Here is a 22,295-nt window from a genome sequence, read left to right as displayed (position 1 = left end):
CAGTAAAATCCAGCAGAAAGTACAAAGATTTCCCACCCTGCCCTCATGTACCCACAGTCTCTCCCACTGTCAGCATCCACCACCAGAGTGGTACACTTGTTACAATCAATGGACCTGTGTTGGCCAGGCTTCCAGAATCCATAGATTACCTTAGGATTGACTTTGATGTTCTTTCTGTTGGTTTGGACAAATTTGTAATGTGTCTCTGTTGATACAGTGTCCTACATAGTAGTTTCACTGCCCTAAAAATCCTCTATGTTCCACCTATTTATCCTTCTCTTCCCCTAATCCCTGCCAACTATGGATCTTTTTATTGTCTCCATAGTATTACCTTTTCCAGGACGTCATATGGTTGGAATCATACAGTATATAGCATTTCAGATTGTTATATTCTATTCTCTAACTTAGCCATATGAATTTAAGGTAACTCCATGTCTTTTCATGGCTTGATAGCTTTTTTTTAATCCCTAAATTGTACTCTGGTCTGGATGTAGTATTTATCCGTTCACCACCTGGGACATCTTGGTTGCCTCTAGTTATAAATTGAGGTATAATCTTAGTTTAAAACATCCAGTCTTGCTGGATTTACCAGGCCCTTACTTCTGCTTCTGCATTGACTCCTTAGAGCTGCTATAGAAGGAGGTTTCTGATTTCATATTCCACTGGCATATGTAAAATATAAGAAACCTTCTCAGGTTCACACAGGAAACCAAGGGTCAGGAATGTTAGCCATTCTGTTGAGTAAAAGTGACAGGTAAGAAAATAGTATCTCTCAGTGCTGTCCCTCCCAGTGAAGGTTGCTTGTAAGATTGAGATTACATGTGCTTGGTATCATAGGAAGCAGTGACATTCAAGGACGTGGCCGTGGTCTTCACAGAGGAGGAGCTGGGGCTGTTGGACTCCGCCCAGAGGAAGCTCTACCGAGATGTGATGCTAGAGAACTTCGGAAACCTGGTCTCTGTGGGTGAGGTCTTGAGCCCTCTGTAACTGAATGTTAGTCTCCAGGAGTGGCTTTGTATCCTTTGTGTCCTTTGAGGCCCTTGAAATGGTTCCCTGATTTGGGGCATCTGACTTCCCTAATATATGTGGGACACACAGAGAGTGTTTTTTGTTTTTTTTAATCAACAAATTTTTGTTTTGTTGAAGAACTATAGATGGATGGTATACAGCTAGCGCTACTTGATGTATTTCTGACCCTATCATGAATTATAACACCAGTACAATGAATCCTATTGTCAACTTTTAATGAAATAAATAAATCAGATAATAGCAGTCCTTCTCACATTCTTCCAAAAAATTGAAGAATAAGTACTTCCTAACTCATACACTTCCTAACTCTCTATATGTGTAGGAGACTTGGCAAATGATATTTCTTCAGATGAGTCATGAGAAAAGAATATTTGAAAAACGTTGCTTCTGATTGCTTGATGAGTATGTAATGGGAACCTCATTTTCCAGTGAATTTTACCTAGAATCTGTTGACTTTAAGCATATGACTTTGTGTTCACAGGGCATCAGCCATTCAAACGAGATATGATTCACTTGGTAAGGGAAGAAAAGTTTTGGATGGTGAAGTTAGCAACCCAAAGAAAAGGCAATTCAGGTAAGAACCAAGTAAGTAAGGGTCTTGCAGGCAGTTCTACTGTCTGTTTGATATTTCTCCATGCTTATTTCCATATTCTAAACTGCCAAGCCTCTTTCCTGGATTATTATAACAGCCTTTGTACAGGTTGCTGTGCTTCCACCTTCCCATCCTACATCTGTTTTCTATGAGCAAAGTAATTCCTAGGCAATGTAATTGAGATTGCCATTCCTCTATTCAAAATCCACTATGGCTGGGCACCTGGGAGATTTAGTCAGTTAAGTGTCTGACTTTGGCTTGGGTCATGATCTCAGGGTCCTGCAGTCGAGCCCTGCATCAGGGTCCCCACTCAGTGAGGAGCCTGGTTTTCCCTCTCTCTCTGCCCCTGCCCTAGCTTGTGTGTGTGCTCTCTCTCTCTCTCTCAAATAAATAAATAAATAAAATCTTTTTAAAAATTCATAATGGCTTCTTTTTTTCACCTTAAATTTAAAACCACTTACAGTGACTCTTAGAGTCTGCTCTGTATCCCGAATTCCTCTCCTTTGAATGCATCTGTCCTCTTTCTATCTTTCTCTATTTTTATTTTTTTAAGGTTTGTTTTGTTTTTAAGTTATCTCTACACCCGACATGGGGCTTGAACTCACAGCCCTGAGATCAAGAGTCACACGCTCTACAGATGGAGCCAGCCAGGTGCCCCTCTCACTGCCTTTTTCCACCCACGTTGTCCTCTGTGCCGTTACTCAGACCTGCCAAGGATATTGTACATCGCCTATTGCTGCCTTATCAAATTACTATGAATGTAGCAGACTAAATGATAAACTTTTATTGTATTTTTGTTGTTTAGGTATGATCTCTGACACATCTCATGGGGATAATATGTAAGGTGTCTACAAGGCTGCATTCCTGTCTGCTACCCTGTCAGGACACTTCTGATGACATTGCTCCCTCCCAGATAATCCAGAATGATCTTCCTGTTTTTCTGATCGGCTGATTAGCATCTTTCATTGCATCCACAACCCAGTTAACATAACATAGCATGCTCACAGGTTCTGGGGATTGGACATGGACATCTTTCAGGAACCATTAAGTCTGTTACAGAAACTTCTCCCTTTGGGACCTGTTACTTTTTCACTCTGCTTGGAATATTCTTTCACTGAAAATCCTACTGGTTCTTCTCTTCTTCAGTTAGGTCTCTGCTAGATTTTAATACCATGACACAGGCCTTCTGACCATTCTGCGTAAAATACAATGCTGTCTTTACTCCTCTTGCTTTCTATTGTGTCTCATACATTTTTGTTTACCTCTTACTTCTCTCTCCCCAATGGTTATAATCTGCAGGAGGAGAACTTAAATTGTTTTGATTATTGATGTGTCCTTCATGCCCAGACTAGTCCAGGGATGAGGCAGTATTTGCAAATATTTATTGACTTCATGAATGAATAAATGGATAGGAGAACTTAACTGTGTTAACTGTCATCGGTGATGTAGGATAGTTTATTTTTCTGAATGCTTATTACAGGCTTTTAAATTTATTTCACAGCTCAGTAAGGGTTTTTAGTTTGCAATTTTTGAAAAACTGATGCAAAATGCCAATTTAACTTTATCCAAAATTTTTCCACTCTATCTTCAAAGAACCCAGAAGCCTTGTAAGAAACCAGTGCATAGGCTTCCTTTTCACCAATCACTCCATGACCCATGGAAGCAGTCAATAAGTGACCATAAACCAGTGGGTTTTTCGTATATAGCCTTTATGATGTTGAGGTATGTTCCCTTTAAACCTACTTTGTTGAGGGTTTTTACCATGAATAGATGTTGTACTTTGTCAAATGCTTTTTCCACATCTATTCAAATAGTGATGTGATATGGTTCTTATCCTTTCTTTTATTGATGTGATGTATCACATTGATTTGCAAATATTGAACTACCCTTGCAACCCAGGAATAAATCTCACTTGATTGTGATGATTTATTTAATATATTGTTGGATTCAGTTTGCTAGTATTTTGTTGAGGATTTTTCCATCTATGTTCATCAAAGGTATCAGCCTATGGTTCTCTTTTTTTGTGGTGCCTTCATCTGGTTTTGGTATCAGGGTAATGCTGGCTGTCCTCATAGAATGAAGTTGGAAGTTTTCCTTCCTTTTCTATTTTTTGGAATAGTTTGATTTGACAGAATTCATCTGTGAAGCCATCTGGTGCTGGACTTTCATTTGTTGGGGCTCTTAGATTACTGATTCAGTTTCTATGCTGACAATTGGTCTGTTCTAATGTTCTATATCATCCTATCTTAGTTTTGTTAGGTTAAATGTTTCTAGGGATTTATCCATTTCTTCTAGGTTGTCCAGTTTGTTGGCATATAGTTTTTTGTAATTCTCTCTTGTAATTATTTGTATTTCTGTGGTTGGTTATTTCTCTTCTCTCATTTGTGATTGTATTTATTTGAGTTCTTTCTCCTTTTGTCTTGATAAATCTGGCTAGAGGTTTATTAATTTTATTGATTTTTTTCCAAAGAATTAGTTCCTAGTTTCTTTAATTTGTTCTATTGTTCTTTTAGTTTCTATATCATTTACTTCTGCTCTAATATTTATTATTTTATTCCTTCTACTGGTAGATTTTGTGTGTTGTTCCTTTTCTAGCTCCTTTAGATGTAAAGTTAGGTTGTTTGAAATTTTTCCTGCTTATTGAGGTCAGCTTGTGGTGCTATAAACTTCCCTCTTAGAACCACTTTTTCAGCATCCCAAAGGTTTTGGACTGTTGTGTTCTCATTTATTTCCATGTACTTTTTATTTCTTTGTTGACCCATTCATTGTTTACTAGCATATTATTTGACTTCCATGTATTTGTGGTCTTTCTAGATTTTTTTCTTGTAACTGACTTTTAGTTTCATAGTGTGGTCAGAAAAGATGTATGGTATATGATTTTGATCTTTTTGAATTTGTTGACACTTGTTTTATGGCCTAATATATGATCTATCTTGGAGAATGTTCCATGTACACTTGAAAAGAATGTGTATTCTGCTGTTTTAGGATGGAATGTTCTTAATATGTCTGTTAAATCCATCTGTTCCAATGAGTCATTCAAAGCCATTGTTTCCTTGTTGATTTTCTGTTTAGATAATCTGTCCATTGATGTAAGTGAGGTGTTAAAGTTCCCTACTGTTAATTTATTATTATGGATTAGTGCCTTTGTGTTTGTCATTAACTTTTATATACTAGAGTGCTCCCATGTTGGGTGCATATTTACAATTCTTGTATTTTCTTGTGGGATTATCTCCTTTATTATTATTATTAGTGTTCTTTTTTTGGTCTTTGGTTATAGTCTTTGTTTTAAAGTCTAGTTTATCTGATGTAAATATTGTTATTCTGGTTTTCCTTTCACAACCATTTGCATGATAGATATTTCTCCATCCCCTCACTTTCAATCTGCAGATACTTTTAGGTCTAAAATGAGTTTTTTATAGGCAGCATATAGAAGTCTTGTTTATCCATTTTGTCACCCTATGTCTCTTAATTGAATCATTTAGTGTGTTTACATTCACAGTAATTTGTTGATAGATATTATGTATTGCCATTTTATTACTAGTTTTGCGTTTGTTTCTGAAGATTTTCTCTGATCCTTGTCTTTCATGGTTTGCTGATTTTTTTAATCAGTATATTTGGATTTCTTCCTCTTTATTCTTTCCATATTTATCAGTGGTTTTTCATTTGTGATTATTATTAGGTTTGTATGCAGCATCTGTGTATAGCAGACTACATTAAGGTGATGGTCATTTACAATTGAACTCATTCTTTACTCCTCTCATCCCTATGTATTAGGTATATGGTATCATATTTTACATCCTTTTATTTTATGAGTTCCTTGACTGATTTTTTAATAGAAATATTCATTTTTATTGCTTTTGTGTTTCCTACTTTTATACTGTCACTTCTGGTCTTCCCAAAGAGTCCCCTTTTAATATTTATTGCAGGGCTGGTTTAGTGGTCATGAACTCCTCTGATTTTTGTTCATATGGGAAACTCTTTATCTCTTCTTATATTTTAATGGTAACCTTGCTGGATAGAGTATTATTGGTTCCAGATTTTTTTTCTTTCAAGACTTTGAATATCATGCCATTTTCTTCTGGCCTGCATGGTTTCTTCTGAAAAATCAGCTAATATCCTTATGGGGTTTCCTTTGTATGTAACTGTCTTCTTTTTGCTTGCTATCTTAAAATTGTTTTCTTTATCACTACATTTTGCCATTTTAATTACAATATGCCTTGGTATGAATCTGCTTTTGTTGATTTTGTTGGGGGTTTTCTGTATCCTGGATCTGGATGTCTGTTTCCTTCCCTAGATTAGGGAAGTTTTTAGCTATTGTTTTCTCAAATAAATTTTCTACTCCCTTTTTTCTCTGTTCTTCTTCTGGGATCCCTATAATACAAATGTTACATGTTTTATGGTTCGTTGAGTTCACTAAGTCTATTCTTGTTTTGCATAATTCTTTTTTCTTTTGTTCAGCTTGATTACTTTCTATTACTGTCTCCTAGGTCTTTAATTTGTTCTCCTGCTTCTTCCAGCCTGCTGTTCTTGCCATCAAGTATGTTTCTCATTTCATTTATTGAACCTTTATCTCTACTATGTTATTCCTTAACTCTGTGGTAAAGGTCTTACTGATTTCTTCTACTGTTTTCTCAGGTTCAGTGAGTATCTTTATGATCATTGCTTTAAATTCTCTATCAGGCATATTAGTTGGATTTGTTCCACTTAGGTCTCTGGCCATGGCCTTGTCCTGTTCTTTCATTTAGAAAAATTCTTTGTCTTCTCCTTTTCTGTAAGTCTCTGTGCCTGTTACTGTGTGTTAGGAAAGTCAGCTATATCTCCTGTTCTTGAGGGTAATGGCCTTGTGAAGAAGAGATCTTGCAGTGTCCTCTGTTTCCCAGGGCCTGGTGCATCAGGGAGTATCTCTATCTCCTATGTATGCTGCATGCGCTCTGCTGTTATGTCCTGGCCTCTTCATCCTTCAAGACAGTCATCTGCAGAGGCTCTCTTTGCCCACTGTGGGCAGTGTTTGATCCTGGCCTGAATATGGCAAGTTTTAACTAGGTGTGCTCAGGTCTGTTCATGAAAAGAGACCTGTTGCCACTGCCGCCAGCACTGACGCCCTGCAAAACTCCTGAGTGGGAGACATGGTATGGGCAGGGGTTTGGCCAATCTTCTAGGGGAGGAGGCCTGTCATGCTGGCACTATGGCAAGTATGATTGGGAAGGACAGTTCCAGTGGAGTGTGAGGGAGCGTGGCATGGAGCATGGCAGGTTAGGTAGCAAGTATTAGCATTGTACTGGTTCCTTTTTTCTTTTTTTTTTTTTTAATTCTTTTTATTTATTTATTTATTTTTATGATAGTCACACACACAGAGAGATAGGTAGAGGGAGAAGCAGGCTCCATGCACCGGGAGCCTGACGTGGGATTCGATCCCGGGTCTCCAGGATCGCGCCCTGGGCCAAAGGCAGGCGCCAAAACGCTGCACCACCCAGGGATCCCATTGTACTGGTTCCTGCAGGAGGCCCTGTGCTTGTGCTTAGGGCCTGGGGAGGGAAATGTCACCTGCCAGTTCCTTTGTTTCTGGAGGATCTCTCTGGGACATGCTCCAAGATGAACAAATAACCTCCCCACTGTGTGTCCCAGGTACTCTTCAGATTGCTGTTCCATGCTGTATGTCCATGGGCTGTTTGCCCTGCCTTCTCTCCAAGAGCAGCCCCAGTGGCTCAGACTGTCCCCAGGGCAAGCCTGCTGACCTTTAAAACTCAAGGCTTCAAACACTGCTGTCTGCAAGAACTCATAAAATTTGGCCTCTCTTGCTTTTTGCTATGCGAATATATTTTCCCTGTGCACTCTCCTGTGTGCTAGTCTGTGTCACTCCCTTCTTCATAACCATGGCTCCCTCTTCTCCACAGCAGCCACAATCTATTTCTCTCCCAAACCATGTTTCCATGTTTCCTAACTTCTTTGATGTAGCCTCTTCTCTACTTTTAGTTGTAGAGTTTGTTCTGCCAGTCTTTGGGTTGATTCTGGGGTAATGAGGATGATTTTGTAGTTACCTAGTTGTATTTGTGGGGTAGGGGCAGCCTAGTATCCTCTTACTCCATTACCATCTTCCTCTCTTCCTCAAAAAATACTTTTTTTTAAAGGTTATTTATTTATATATTTATTTATTTAGAGTGTGAGTGGGGGAGGGGTAGCAGGGGAAGGAGAGATAGAATCCTAAGTAGGCTCCATGACCAGTGTGGAGTCTGACATGGGGCTTGATCTCACCACCCTACAATCATGACCTGAGCTGAAATAGAGTTAGACACTTAACCAGCTGAGCCACCCAGGCACCCCAAAGGTTTAGTTTTTTAATATAATCTCTACTCCTAATGTGGGGCTCAAACTTACAATCCCAAGATCAATAGTCACATATTTTACTAAGCTAGCCAGGTGCCCCCAAAAATCTTTAAAATGAGGATTCTGATGTCTGTTCCTGAACAGATCCCCCACAAATGCGGGGGGGGGGGGACCCTCAATTCCCTGATTTCTCAGATAGCAATCAGCTTGAAAGTTGTTTATCCCTTCCACAATTTGCCCTCCTCTAGCCCATTTGCTTCTTACAAAACCTTTGTCCACATCATTATAGCCAGGCTTCCCCTTCATGTACCAGAAGTGGATATGATGAAAATAACACCACTCACACAGCTGAATATTGTCTATTCTTGATCATTTTTGTTCAAAAATATGGTATATATTTCTGCACGTTTATTTTTTTTACAAATGTAGCCATTAAATAAGCTTTAAAGAATAATGATTTCACATGATTTCCATATATTTATTATGAAATCTATTGTTTCATTTTCAATTGATGAACATTATGAACATTATTATAACCTGGAAAGTATCAGGAAATGGCCCACTCAAAATTGTCACATCCTCAGACTTTTTTTTTTCTCCTTCATCCAAAGAAAACTATTTTTTATATATATATATTTTTTTTAAAGATTTTATTTATTTATTCATGATAGTCACAGAGAGAGAGAGAGAGAGGCAGAGACACAGGCAGAGGGAGAAGCGGGGTCCATGCAGGGAGCCCGATGTGGGATTCGATCCCAGGTCTCCAGGATCGCGCCCTGGGCCAAAGGCAGGCGCCAAACCGCTGCGCCACCCAGGGATCCCCAAAGAAAACTATTTTAAAGGGACAATTTATTAAATATAACCAAGAGGTGCACACTCACCTATGGATATTTTTCAAAGTTTTTATACTTAGGACTTACTTTTCCATTTGAACCATTTTTTGAATGAGAGACTTGCTGAGTTCCTGAACTAAGTTCAAACTTTTTAGAACACAAGCCCTACTAGGAAATGCATCTTTCAGTATACCCAAAAGAAATATTTTTTTTTTCCAAAAGAAACATTTTATGTGTACACAGATTTATACGAATGACTTTATAAGACAATTCATGCAATCACCCCATTCCTGAATAATGATGTTCAGATAGTTCCTGTCCCTTTTTCCTAAATACTTATTGCATGGTTTAAAGTTTATTTTACAGATGACTAAAAGGCTGCAGTTTTCAACTGGAAAAACTAATGTGATAACCCAATTTATTTACATCCAAAGATTTTCCATACTTTGTTTTGAATTAGTCCAGAAGCCTCAGAAGAAACCAGATGCATAAACCTTCATGTAGTCTTTTCACCCCTAGTGGTTTGCCACCTTTGATTCTTTTATCAGTAATACTACCCTTGTGGATATTCCTGTAAGATACAGACTTCTGATTTGACAGCAAAACTTCAGTTTCCTTTCCCTTTTTAATTTTAGATATATTAAGTTACCATGTGTATGAACACAGTTAAGAGGAACTACACACATTGTGTAGAATGCAGGAATACTTAAAATATATAGCTATAGTCAGTTCTGGCTGTTTGACAGAAAGATTGCAAAGAGTGTAAGCAACTACAAAGTTTAGAAGGACAGTTTACACAGACCTCCTGCACTTGACTTCAACTATAGGTTTGGGAGATTCCCAAAATTGCCTTCAGATTGAATCATTTTCTAAAAGGGACCGCATTCACTGAATGCGGTTATACTCAGAGTTAGTGTTTGTTACAGAGAAGGATACACCTTATAATCAAGCAAGAGAAAAAGCACAAGAGAGGGAGTTTAGGGAAGTACCAGATGCAGAGTTTCCATTGTCTTCTCTCCATGGAGTCAGAGATATGTTATTGTGTTACTTTCCCTGAAGATGTAGTTATACACAGGATATTGCCAATTAGGGAAACTCACCTGATCTGGTGTCCAGAGTAATTATTGGAGCTCTGTCATATGACCAGTGTAGACTGAATGGGTTCATGTGGTCATGCTTGGTCCACACCAGTAGGTGATTGAAAGCATCACCCCAAATAATTCTTGGTCTTTCTGGTATGGTCATATCATCCCTAAATCATATTATTAAACTTTCTAATGTGACCCAAGACGTTATAGCACTCCTTTCAGGCTTGACATTGCAAGGGCTTAGAACTGCCTCTCAGATATTGAGGACAAAGGCTGTCATTGTGTATATAATTTATTCGCTGCATAACTTATTGTTTAAGAGTTTACTGGGAGCATCTGTATGGCTCAGTCAGTTGTGTCCAATTCAATCTCAGCTCAGGTCTTGATCTCAGGGTTGTGAGTTTAAGCTGGGTGTTGGGCTCCATGTTGGATGTAGAGCTTTTTTTTTTTTTTTTTTTTTTAAAGTAAGAGTTTACACTGATTTTTGAAATTCAGTAGAAACAGCAAAATTAACATGTATCATCATTTTGGTATTCAGTCTTTGACTTCTAACTTGTATGTCACATATGAGACTAGTGGGATTCTAAATTTGTTTCATTAGTGCTTACTGGATAGGGGCCTACTAGACTACCTCTTGGTTTATGTAGACATTTAAACTAGAGACCATGATAAACACTAGAAAGATGTAGGGAATATTCCCTTGATTCATTAAAGTCCCATGCTCTTCCCTAACTGTTAAATCTTGAAGACATTGAACAAAGCCTTCATTTGTCCACATCACTGCATTCTGTCATTTTAGGAGACAAAGTCCAACATGAAATGGAGACTAGTCCTAAAGCAGAACCACATGAAGAACTTTCTTGCTGGCAAATCTGGCAACACATTGCAAATGACTTAACCCGATGTCAAAACTCCATGATAAAGAGTTCTCAGTTGTACAAACAATGTGATTTACCCAGCCAGGTGGGAGCAGAACTGTCTATAATCTGCACAGGCCAGAAAACTTACCAGGGAAATGGGTGTAAAGAATTCTTCAGTGATACCTCCAACTGTGATCTTCAGCAGTTAAACTCTGGAAAAAAGTCTCATACATGTCGTGAGTGTGGGAAATGCTTCTTTTATAGTTCAGCACTTCGTATTCATCAGAGAGTTCACCTGGGAGAGAAACGGTATAGGTGTGATGAGTGTGGTAAAGAATTCAGTCAGAACTCACATCTGCAAACTCATCAGAAAGTCCACACTATAGGGAAGGCATTCAAATGTGAAGAATGTGGGAAAGGCTTCAGCCGTAGATCAGAACTTAGTAATCATTGCAGGTTACACTCGGGAGAGAAACTTTATAAGTGTAAGGGATGTGGGAAGGCCTTCATTAATGCTTGCCATCTTCAGGACCATCAGAGAGTCCACACCGGGGAAAAGCCATTTAAGTGTGACATCTGTGGTAAGAGCTTTCGTCGTAGGTCAGCACTTAATAGTCATTGTGTGGTCCACACAGGAGAAAAACCATACAAATGTGAGGAGTGTGGGAAGTCCTATACTTGGCGTTCGCGTCTTCGTATCCATAAGAAAGTCCACATGGGACAGAAACCACACAAATGTGAAGAATGTGGAAAGAGCTTCTTTTCTAGGACACATCTCTATTACCATCGGAGGTTCCACACAGAGGAGAAACCCTATAATTGTAAGGAATGTGGGAAGAGCTTCCGATGGATCTCACCTCTTTTGACACATCAGCGAGTCCACAGTGGAGAAAAACCATTCAAATGTGAAGAGTGTGGGAAAGGATTTGGTCAGAAATCATGCCTGCAAGCTCATCAGAAAGTCCACACCAAAGAAAAACCATACAAATGTGAGGAGTGTGGTAAGGGCTACAAGACAAGCTTGGATCTTGATGTGCACCAGAGTGTTCATATGGGAGAGAACCCATATACATGTAGGGCATGTGGTAAGCACTTCACTAGGACCTCAAATCTTAAGGTTCATCAGAGAGTCCACACTGGAGAGAAACCATACAAATGTAATGTATGCAGTAAGGTCTTCAGTCAGTCTGGACATCTAAAATCTCATCAGAGAGTTCACACAGGAGAGAAACCTTATAAGTGTAAGATATGTGGTAAGCAGTTCAGTTCAAGTTCATATGTTAAAATTCATCACAGAACCCATGTTGGTGATAAATTTCATCCAGTCTCATAGAAAAAAACTTTGTATCGGTAAAGTGAATATATCAGCCATAGCTGAACACATCCCAGTGATCCCAGGATCACACAAGTGGTGCAATAAGGGCTTTAGTTAGAACCTTCACAGTTACAGTTATCACTCAAGAAATAAGCTGTTGAAATAAGAATTTCTTTAGGCACTTATCAAACTCTAATGGTGGATATTAAAATTGATGTCCCCTGGAATATAAACTCCGTAAGGGCAAGGAGTTTGCTGCTGTATCTATATAATCAACATTGAGTAGCACTCAGTATATGTACTTAGTGTTTATTTGTAAAATGAATCAAAGGGAAGAGAGAGAATTAGGGAAGATGGCAGAGTTGGAGGACCCTAAGCTTGCCCCCTTATGGATACAACTAGACAACACTTATATCAGCATAAGTAACCCAAACACCGACCTGAAGACAAACTCATCAACTAAAGGTAGAGATGAGGCAATATTAAAAGAGGTAGGAAAGGCAAAGATGCAATTTGAGAGTAAAACAGACTGGCAGTCAGTGGTGGGGGACAAAGCCAGTGGTGCAGAGAAGGCAAAAACCAGACTATCACACTGGGGAGCCCACACAGGGAAGACAAATCCCCATGACATCTGGCTTTGAAAGTGATGGGCCAAATTCCAAGAATTCTTAAAACCAGTGGGACTTAACTGGATTTTCAGTTTCTGTGGGCTGGGCTCTGGGAGAGCACAATAACCAACCAGTGGAAATAGAGGCAGGAATCAGCAGTTTGAAAAATGCTAGGGGCAGATGAGAGGGAGAGTGACTTACTCATCTCAGAGCATGGCCTGGAGAGGCAGGGATTATGAGGACACCCCTCCAGGAACAAAGGAGTAGTAGGCACCATTTCTCTCCCCAGCCCCCCAGCATAAACATGGCCACTTGCTGGAACCATTGCAGCACCAACACACCTTACCTAACCTGCTTACACCAAGCCCTACCCGTCTAATCCAGTGGATCCCTTTCCCAGTCACACTTGCTTCAGTGCTGGCACTGTGAGCCCCTTTCCCCAGGAGACCAGATAAAATCCCACCAACACCTCGTCTCCTGACCTGCATGTTTTATGAGAGATCATTTCCAGAGGTGGCAGTGACAGCAGGTCTCATTTCACAAGCAGACCAGCATATATTTGGTTGTGATCCACCCAGCTGAGGACCAAACCCTGTCCACAACAAGCAAAGAGCCTCTCCAGATGACTAGACTGAAGGAAAAAGGCCGGGACACAACATCAGGCACAGGCAACACACATAGGAGACACTCTGAAACAACAGGTCCCAGAGAACAGGAGATAACGCACTGCATGGCACTACAGAACCCTTTCATGAGGCTGTTACCTTCAAGAGGAAGAGACCTAGCTGACTTTAATAATAAATAGAGAAAATGAGGAGAGGGACATATCTCCCAAATGAAAGAACAGGACCAAACCACAGCAAGAGACCTAAGCAAAAATAGATGTAAGTAATATACCAGATAGAGAATTTAATGATCATAAAGATACTCACTGGACTTGAGAAGAGTGAAGGACCTCAGTGAGACCCTTACCACTGAGGTTATGAAGAACCAATCAGAGATGAAGAACACAATAAATTAAAAATACATCGATGGAGGGGATCCCTGGGTGGCTCAGTGGTTTAGCGCCTGCCTTCGGCCCAGGGAGTGATCTAGGAGTCCCAGGATCAAGTCCCACGTCAGGCTCCCTGCACAGAGCCTGCTTCTCCTTCTGCCTGTGTCTCTGCCTCTCTCTCTCTGTCTCTCTCTCTCTGTCATGAATAAATAAATAAAATCTTTTTAAAATAAATACATTGATGGAATAAATAGGCTAGATGACACAGAGGAATGTATTAATGACCTGGAAGACAGTAATGGAAAGTAATTAGCTGAGCAAATGAGAGGTGAATTTTTATTTTTAAAGATTTTTATTTATTCATGAGAGAGAGAGAGGCAGAGACACAGGCAAAGGGAGAAGCAGGTTCCATGCAGGGAGCCTGATGTGGGACTCCATCCCAGGTCTCCAGGATCAGGCCCTGGGCTGAAGGCGGCGCTAAAGCGCTGAGCCACCCAGGCTGCCCAAGAGGGGAAAATTATGTAAATTGAAGATAGGGAACTCTGACTCCATCAAGCATAATAACATTTGCATTAAAGAGATCCCAGAAGAGAGAAAAAGGGCAAAAAAAACATTATTTTAAAGAAATAATAGCTGAAAACTACCTTTTTTGTGGGAGAAGGAAACCGATCCAGAAGGCACAAGAGCACTCCAAAATTCAGCCCAAGGACATCTACACCAATATACATAGTTCTTAAGATGGTGGAAAGTAGTGACAAAATATTTTAAATGAATCAAAAAGAAAATGTATGATATTTAAAAATTGTATCTGGAAAAGGAAACTAGAAAAAAATTCAGAGAAACAGTTGAAATGCAGAAATATATATCACTGCATTCCACAGCATTATTTTGGTAGTATCTTACTGCAGCTGGCTCCTGGCATTCCCTCAGCCATCGATCTGAGGTTGGGTTATTTTTGGGATCTTGATTTCATGTTCCATTGGTTTATATAGTAGAAATTCAATTCTATTTTGTGATTTTTCTCACATGGCAGACTGAAACAATTTTAATTTTGCAATAACTGGCTACTGCACACAGCTTAATTGAATTTTCTCAATGTTAAGGCAAGGGTTCAAAGTAACATTAAAAGAGATTTAGTAATGATAAAAATTTTCTTAGTTTTGAGTTCATCATTGATTTTTAAATTTCTGCATTTCCATGTAATCTTTGATATGATTGTTTTCTAATTTGTAGCATTTTTTAAAAATCAAACTTCTCTGGTAGAAGCTATGCCAATTTTTTTAATATATATATATATTTTTTTTTTTTTTTTTGCTATGTGAAATTTGAAGGACAGCTTCCCATATTCTTCCCTCATCCTCATGAAATAAATAGAAAAATCTGGGATTTGGTGGTTTCATCAAATATATTAAATACTACTGCAGAAATGGCAGTTATATGTTTTTCTTCTTGATGACAATATACATCTTTTGAAAAGCAGTATATAACAGAATGTGAAATGTGTAACTCTGATCTGGAAAAAAACACTAGGAATATATGATGATGAAGTTCAAACAATGAAAAGATGAATACGCATCAATAAAGTTACAATTTTTAAAATGGAAATGATGAGTGTTCACCGATAAGGATTTCTTTAAATTTCATATGTTCCCATAGTATCATGGGACTGTTTAAATAATGTCAGGGACATGTAATATCAGGAGAACATAATACAGGCTTTGTGAAATCAGACCATAGCCTTCCTAGTATAATAAAATTCATAAATCTCTGTGTATATGTGTGTGTGTTCTATGTATATCCATACATAATATAGAATTGGATATTCCTAGTAATATTCTCTGGCAAGGAGTATTTGGTGGCATTTAAACTGTCACCAAATACTGGAATAAGTCATTGCCAAGCTAATTATTTGTAATAAATCTCATCAGATTAAGCCAAAAGTCCTTAACTTCTAAAACTGAAAAGACCACAAGTAGGGCTTACACCTAACCTGCATAGCTGGGGTTCTCTCTTTTTTTTTTTTCTGGGGTTCTCTTAAAGTGGTTACAGGTAGCAACAACACCTGAGACTGGCTGGCTTGTGTTCATGTTCATGTCTCAGAGTGCACGAGGCCTAAAATCCCAACCACACTCAGTAGTAAATTCTTAGTATCTAGTTCCAGATCTTTAGTGAGGCCATTCAGTTTCAGTTCCCTCTTGTGACCATGGAATTCACTTGTTTTATGTGGTCCCTAGGGATTTCCCTATCTTAGCTTTGACTTACCTACATTTGATAGAAATTGTTCGAGGTCATCTTTTCTCTGTTTCAAAAGAGGCTTCCCAGGTTATTAACATCTAACTAAATTGGTGGGATATCCATTTGAAGATCTGAGTCTAGTACCACAATATTTCCTTTTTATTTGACAACACTATGACTGATTGTAAAGTTAGCAGTCTCAGAACCTCTGCCTTAACTCATCTGGAGATTGACATTTTGTTACATTTGCCATGTCTTAATACAAATATTTAATTCTTGAAAGGATTATTTATACTTTCATATTCTTTTACTGATGAGAATAATACCTGGACATTGAAAAGAAGTACATCAGTAGAGGAAAGTCAAAAGAAAGTGGGAGGTAGTAGGTAAATTCACCACTATTAATATTTTGATGAGCGTGCAAAGTAAGAGTTGTATAGAATTTTATAAGGAACCTAAAACATACTATTTTCTAATTAGAGTTTTTTGCTAGATGGAAACAATTCTTGAAGGTCACTTCAATAAATTGACCTACAACCTCATTTCTAGTGTCTACATAGTATTCTGGTGTACCAAGTATCATTTTTTCCTTAACCAGTTTCCTGCTGATGAAGATCTGTGTGATGGTCAATTTTATGTGGCAACTCATCTAGACTATGGTCCCCAGTTATTCTGTCACAGACCTAGGTGTTAGGAAGGTATTTTGTAGAATATGTGATTAAAGTCCAGAATCAATTGACTTTGAGTAGGGTATAATATCCTAGATCCATTTGGGTTAGCCTGATATAACAAAAGTCCTTAGAGGCAGAGCTGAAACTTCACTGAGAGAAAGCATTTTCCTGCCTGTTGATGGCATCTTCAGCTTGTGACAAAGAGGTCCATTTTGGTTTTCCTGATGTCCTCTTAGGGGTTTTGACTTTGCCAAGCCAGCCCCACAATCTAGTAGGCCAGTTTCCTGGAATAAATATTATTTCCTAATAATTTTTTCTTTGGTTGAGTCTTTATGAAAAAAGGGATTTTTGTTCCAAAAATAGTTCTAAAGGAACAGAATATTAAGAATAAATTTTCTGAACTGTGTTTTCTAGAATTGGTTCTTGCATCTTACTAGATTTAAAGGCACTAATGACTCCATTCCCCCATGGAAAATAGGGCATTGGTAATCAATGGTGTGACATGGCAAACATATATGAAATATACATTTGATACTCCTAAAGAATTATTGAAGACAAGGTTTTGGATTACCAGGAGTTGTTACCTTAGAATATCTTGGACAAACTAAGGAGCATAAGGGGGTTATTCCTAACTACAGTGTGGAGGGGAGATGAGTACATGGCCTCAAATTCCAGCTCAAGCATTAAGGACCCAAAAGCTTCAAGTCATCATGCACTGGCTTGACCTTTCCTTGTTGATTTTGGTGTTCATAGTGAATAGATAGATGGGAAATCTACTCAATTATTTGATCTACATAAAAGTGGCAGAGCTTAAGGTCAAGTAAACAGAAGTCTAACTTGACTCATCAAAACAGAGTCACAGCTCTTAAATCAATTCTAGGACATGGCCAGTTTAGAAACCCAGAATCCTTTGCCTGAAGGAGAGTGGAGGCCAGGTCTTCTTGAGGATGGGATCTTCTGTACTGCAAAATGTGGGCTGTTAATCTTTTCCCCATGGTTCCCCTAAGGGACCTATGTCTATGTACCAGTGTGAGTGTCCACTGAGAGAGGAAATAAACTTTATTTTTTTCAGTGACTGAATCCTTGATGTCAATTGGCACATTGATGATATTATGTTGATTAGATCAGGTGAACAAGCAGTAGGAACTACCTTAGATATAGCAACTTACCTGTCAGATGGTGGGAATAAATCCTAGAAATATTCAGGGACCTTGCATCTCCAGTAAAATTTCCAGGCATTCAGTGGTGTTGGTATGTTGAACTATCCCTTCTAGGTGAAGAACATGTTGCATCTGAGCCTTCCCATGAAAATGAGTTACATTATCTAGTGGGTCTCTTTGGGTTTTAGAGGTAATATATTCCCTTTTTAAAATATTTTTTTTATTTATTCATGAGAGACACAGAGAGAGGCAGAAGCATAGGCAGAGGGAGAGGCAGGCTCCCTGCAAGAAGCCCAATGTGGGACTCAATCCCGGATCCTGGAATCATGCCCTGAGCCAAAGGCAGATGCTTAACCATTGAGTCACCCAGCTGTCTCAAGGTAATATATTTCTAATTGGGGTGTGTCACTCTGCCTTTTATGAGCAACCTGAAAACTTTTTTTTTTTTTCTGAAAACTTTTTGACTGGGCCCAGAACAAGAGAAGTTTCTGTAATAGGTCTTGGTTGCCATGTAAGCTGCTCTGACACTTTCCATTTTCCTTATCATCCTGAAGCATTTGGCTTCATGGTATGGTGAAATGCCATTCAAAGCCTCAGTTACACCGCCAATTAGGTGCCAATAACTTGTGGGGCTTCATACTGTCCTCCCAGCTGCTGTATATTGTCCACATCAGTGTCCACGGGCACTTGGATGGTGCAGTCAAGCAACTGGGTCTTTGTTTCGGCTCAGGTCATGATCTCAGGGTTGTGGGTTTGAGCCCCACATCAGGCTCTGTGCTTGGTGCAGAGTCTGCTCAGAATTCTCTCTCTCTCTCCCTCTGCCCCTCCAGTTTATGCTCTCTCTCTTTCTAAAATAAGTAAATAAATCTTTAAAAAATAAATCAGTGTCCAGTATATGATACTGTTTTATCCATAGGTGGAAGATAGAGGTGCGGGAATAAAGGGGTTCAAATGGGAGTGGCTCTACTCACTATTATCCCTAGTATCCCTCACTATTATCCGTAGTATCCCTCACTATTATCCCAGCAAAATTTGTACACTTTGTCCATAAGCCTTTAGACTCTGTTGGTGTGGAGGTATTTCCAAAGGGAAGAATGCTTCCATCAGGAATTAAAACAACAGTTCCACTGAATAGGAAGTTGAAGCATTGCCAACCACTTTGGGATCTTCATGCCTCAGAAACAACAGGCAACTGACTGTGGTAATTAATCCTAACCAAGGGAAAATTAGGCTGCTGCTATTCCACGGAGATAGAGTATTCCTGGAATACAGGAAACCCTTAGGATGTCACAACTACCATACCTTGTAATTAAAGTTACTGAAAAAGTATAACAACCCAGAGGCACCTGGATGGCTGTCGGTAGAGCTTGCAGCTCTTGATGTCAGGGTTGTGAGTTCAAGCCCCACATTAGGTGTAGAGATTACCTAAAAATAAAATCTTAAAAAGTAAAACAACCCAATATAGGCAGGTCAACTAATGCCCCAGACCCTTCAAGAATGAACATTTGGTTCATTTACAGGTAAAGAACCACAACCAGGGAATCCTTGGGTGGCTCAGCGGTTTAGTGCCTGCCTTCAGCCCAGGGTGTTGTCCTGGAGACCTGGGATCGAGTCCCACATCGGGCTCGATGCATGGACCCTGCTTCTCCCTCTGCCTCTCTCTCTGCCTCTCTCTCTCTGTGTGTGTCTCTCTCTCTCTCGAATAAATAAATAAAATCTTTAAAAAATTTTTTAAAAAGAACCACAGCCAAATGAAGTGCTTGTTGAGCACAAAGGGAATGTGTGTAAGTAGTAGAAGAGCTGTTATAAATACTAGTTAGGACAATGTGACTAGATGCAGAAATGAGGACTGTAAATATAAGTATTTCTTGTTTTTTATTAATATATTTGTGTATGAATTACCCAAGTATTTTTTCTTCCATCTCTTATTTCTTAAATCATCAAATATATTATGTAATAATATTAATTTACATTAAAGTATCTAAGGTACAAGATAGCAAAGGGAAAGAATGAACATCACCCAACCTTTGCATTCTCTTCTGGAAAAAGATATAGGGTTTTTTGTGTTTTTTTTTAAGTTTTTATTTATTTATTCATGAGAAACACACACAGAGAGGCAGAGACACAGGCAGAGGGAGAAGCAGGCTTCCTGCAGTGAGTCCAATGTGGGATTCAATCCCAGGACCCCAGGATCACGACCTGAGCCCAAGGCAGATACTAAACTGCTGAGCCACCCAGGTGCCCTATTTTTTTTCCCTATCTGATATGCAGTATTGTCAAAAACCCATTGCATCCTGGTTAACTTATGTGGCAGGCAGGAGTCTTTGTTGTTATGGGTCAAATTCTTTGCCATGAGGGGGCATGCCCCCTCAGAAGGTGGTGACATTTTATGCCAAAAGCAGCCAAAATCAGTGCCCATTCTGCATTCACTTATGGGAACCAGAATAACCAGTACCTGAAACATCCCAAAGGACCCCACCCACAAGCATATTAGGTACATAAACCACACAGCAGATAAGCACCATGAGTAACCATGTTCACCCTGAAAACCCCCAATGTCACCAGTTCAATCTTTAGCCCTACAAGGGCCTGGAAAAAATGCGTATGCCATTTTACACAGGAATAGAAGCAGAGACACAGGCAGAGGGAGGAGAAGCAGGCTCTATGCAAGGAGCCTGATGTGGGACTCGATCCTAGGAATCCGGGATCACGCCCTGGCCAAAGGCAGATGCTCAACCACTGAGCCACCCAGGTGCCCCTGTACTTCAATTTTTAATTCCTCCCCCAGAAAAGACCTCATTTCAACTGTCCTGTTTTCAGCAATGTCATCAGTTGTTCAATGCTGCATGAAAATAGGTCTTACTTGAGGCTGGCAAGTGACCCAAACTGGGTAGAGCTTCCCACACAGGGCCTTCTATTCCTTTCAGACATTGTCTGCAACCTTAGAGACGCCATGGGAGTTAGTGGATGACGTGGGAGTGCAAGGGTGACCAAACAACTAGATCTATTTTCTCTGCCCTTCTAAGGACTCACCCCTTATCTTCCAATCCTTACGCATTGCAGTAATTCATCCTTGTTAACAAGGAAGGAACATTATCTACATCGTGTTTGTCCTCATGTGACCAGAAGGTGGCCAACACCTTGGCCACCTTACTCTTTGGGGAACCAGCACCACCCTGGGGCAACAAGGCTGTTAAACCCTTGCATTTCCACCATGCCATGGTGTGATTCCTTGGTGACCCTGTGCACTACACCAAACTGTTGGACAGATTATGGTTGCACAGGTCCCTACTCCCCTGTACCTTGTAATCTTCTCTGACAGTATCTTATTAGCCAGTTGCATGCATGGACTTGTGTGGCTGCAAGGAAGGTGGACAAGTGAGCATTCAGCTTTTTCTATTCTCTGAAATGGAAGAGATTAAGAAAGGAGTGATTTGTGATTGATAGTTCACTAGCCAAAAATTTCTGTCCCAGAAGAACATAAAATGATATTCATTGCAGCTTCATATGTCATAGCAAACCTACTATTTATCTGGGAATGTGCCAAAATATTTACTTAATTTATCCAGAAACACACCAATAGTTAGACAAGTTGGATTTATTATTTATTGCAGTAAGAGAGTACACCCACTAGGGAAAACTATGAGGCATCCAAAGAAAAAGAGGGTAAAAGAAAGAATCTATTACAACATTTGAGGCTTGTTTGGTGTTTTGGGGAGGACCTAAGGAAGCAGGGTTCACTCTAGATTAAATACTTTCAGAAAGCAAGAGCAATTCTAAGATGGAGTATTTCAACAAATTTCATCTTTTGTGAAGGCAGACTGGAACAAAGATAAAGATCTAAGGGATAACGCAGTAGCAGTCACTTAACCAGCAAAAGGGGGATGTTGGCATTGTGTGGCTGGCACAGTGATCTTGTTTTTTGTCTGTCTCAACAGAATTAAGAAGGAGCCTTGTTTTGTCTCACTTCACCATGGTCTCAGAGAACACTCATTTGAGGATAGTGATTCATTTACTATCCCAAAGGAGAACAACATGACCTATTTGTGAGTGCCACACCAGCTTCCAGATGTCAGGGGCTGTTGTGGTTTTCATTCTCAATCTGCTCCATGCAATATCATACAGCCATTATTTGAAAGGAGTTAGATTTTCAGTGACTGATACTAGAAAATGTTTAGTTTACACAGTCTAGAAAAATGAATAGAGAACATGAGAGTTCATTTTAAAAATCAAATAAGTATGTTGATAGGTATATGTAAGTTTATGGAGACAAGTTTAGGAGACAAACCTTTTTTTTTTTTCCAGGGGGAAGGATTCTAGGTGCATTTCTTCTTATTTTGGTTCATACTATTTTTAGTTTTTATGTGTTTTAAAATTGCTAACTATAATAAAGATATTTTAACCAGAAATATAAAGGAAAAAAACTCCTAATGCTGGAACATGCTCCCTCACCTACAGAATCCTCCTCAGTGTTTTGGCGTTAAATCAGAGGCTTTGGGAATCAGCATAACTCCAGTGTCAAGCTCTGCAGCTGTTCTGCCTGTTTGAAGATAGTGGACAATTTTGTAGCTTCACTGAAACTTGAC

The 22,295-nt window shown here is 39.3% G+C and overlaps 1 protein-coding gene across 1 annotated transcript in view; it reads left to right on the top strand.

The window, feature by feature from the left end:
* Positions 1-15,417, top strand: part of LOC144311248 (uncharacterized) — a 65,103-nt gene extending 49,686 nt beyond the window's left edge. The window contains 3 exon segments of the mRNA XM_077893527.1: positions 838-964; positions 1,511-1,603; positions 10,666-15,417. Coding sequence (XP_077749653.1) covers positions 838-964; positions 1,511-1,603; positions 10,666-12,059 — 1,614 coding nt within the window. The 3' untranslated portion in view covers positions 12,060-15,417.
* Positions 15,418-22,295: the final 6,878 nt, after the last annotated feature.

This window comes from Canis aureus, chromosome 1 (assembly GCF_053574225.1).
Source record: "Canis aureus isolate CA01 chromosome 1, VMU_Caureus_v.1.0, whole genome shotgun sequence".
Lineage (NCBI taxonomy): Eukaryota > Metazoa > Chordata > Mammalia > Carnivora > Canidae > Canis > Canis aureus.
The sequence above is the reverse complement of the archived record's forward strand: the minus strand, read 5'-3'. Positions and strand labels throughout refer to the sequence as shown.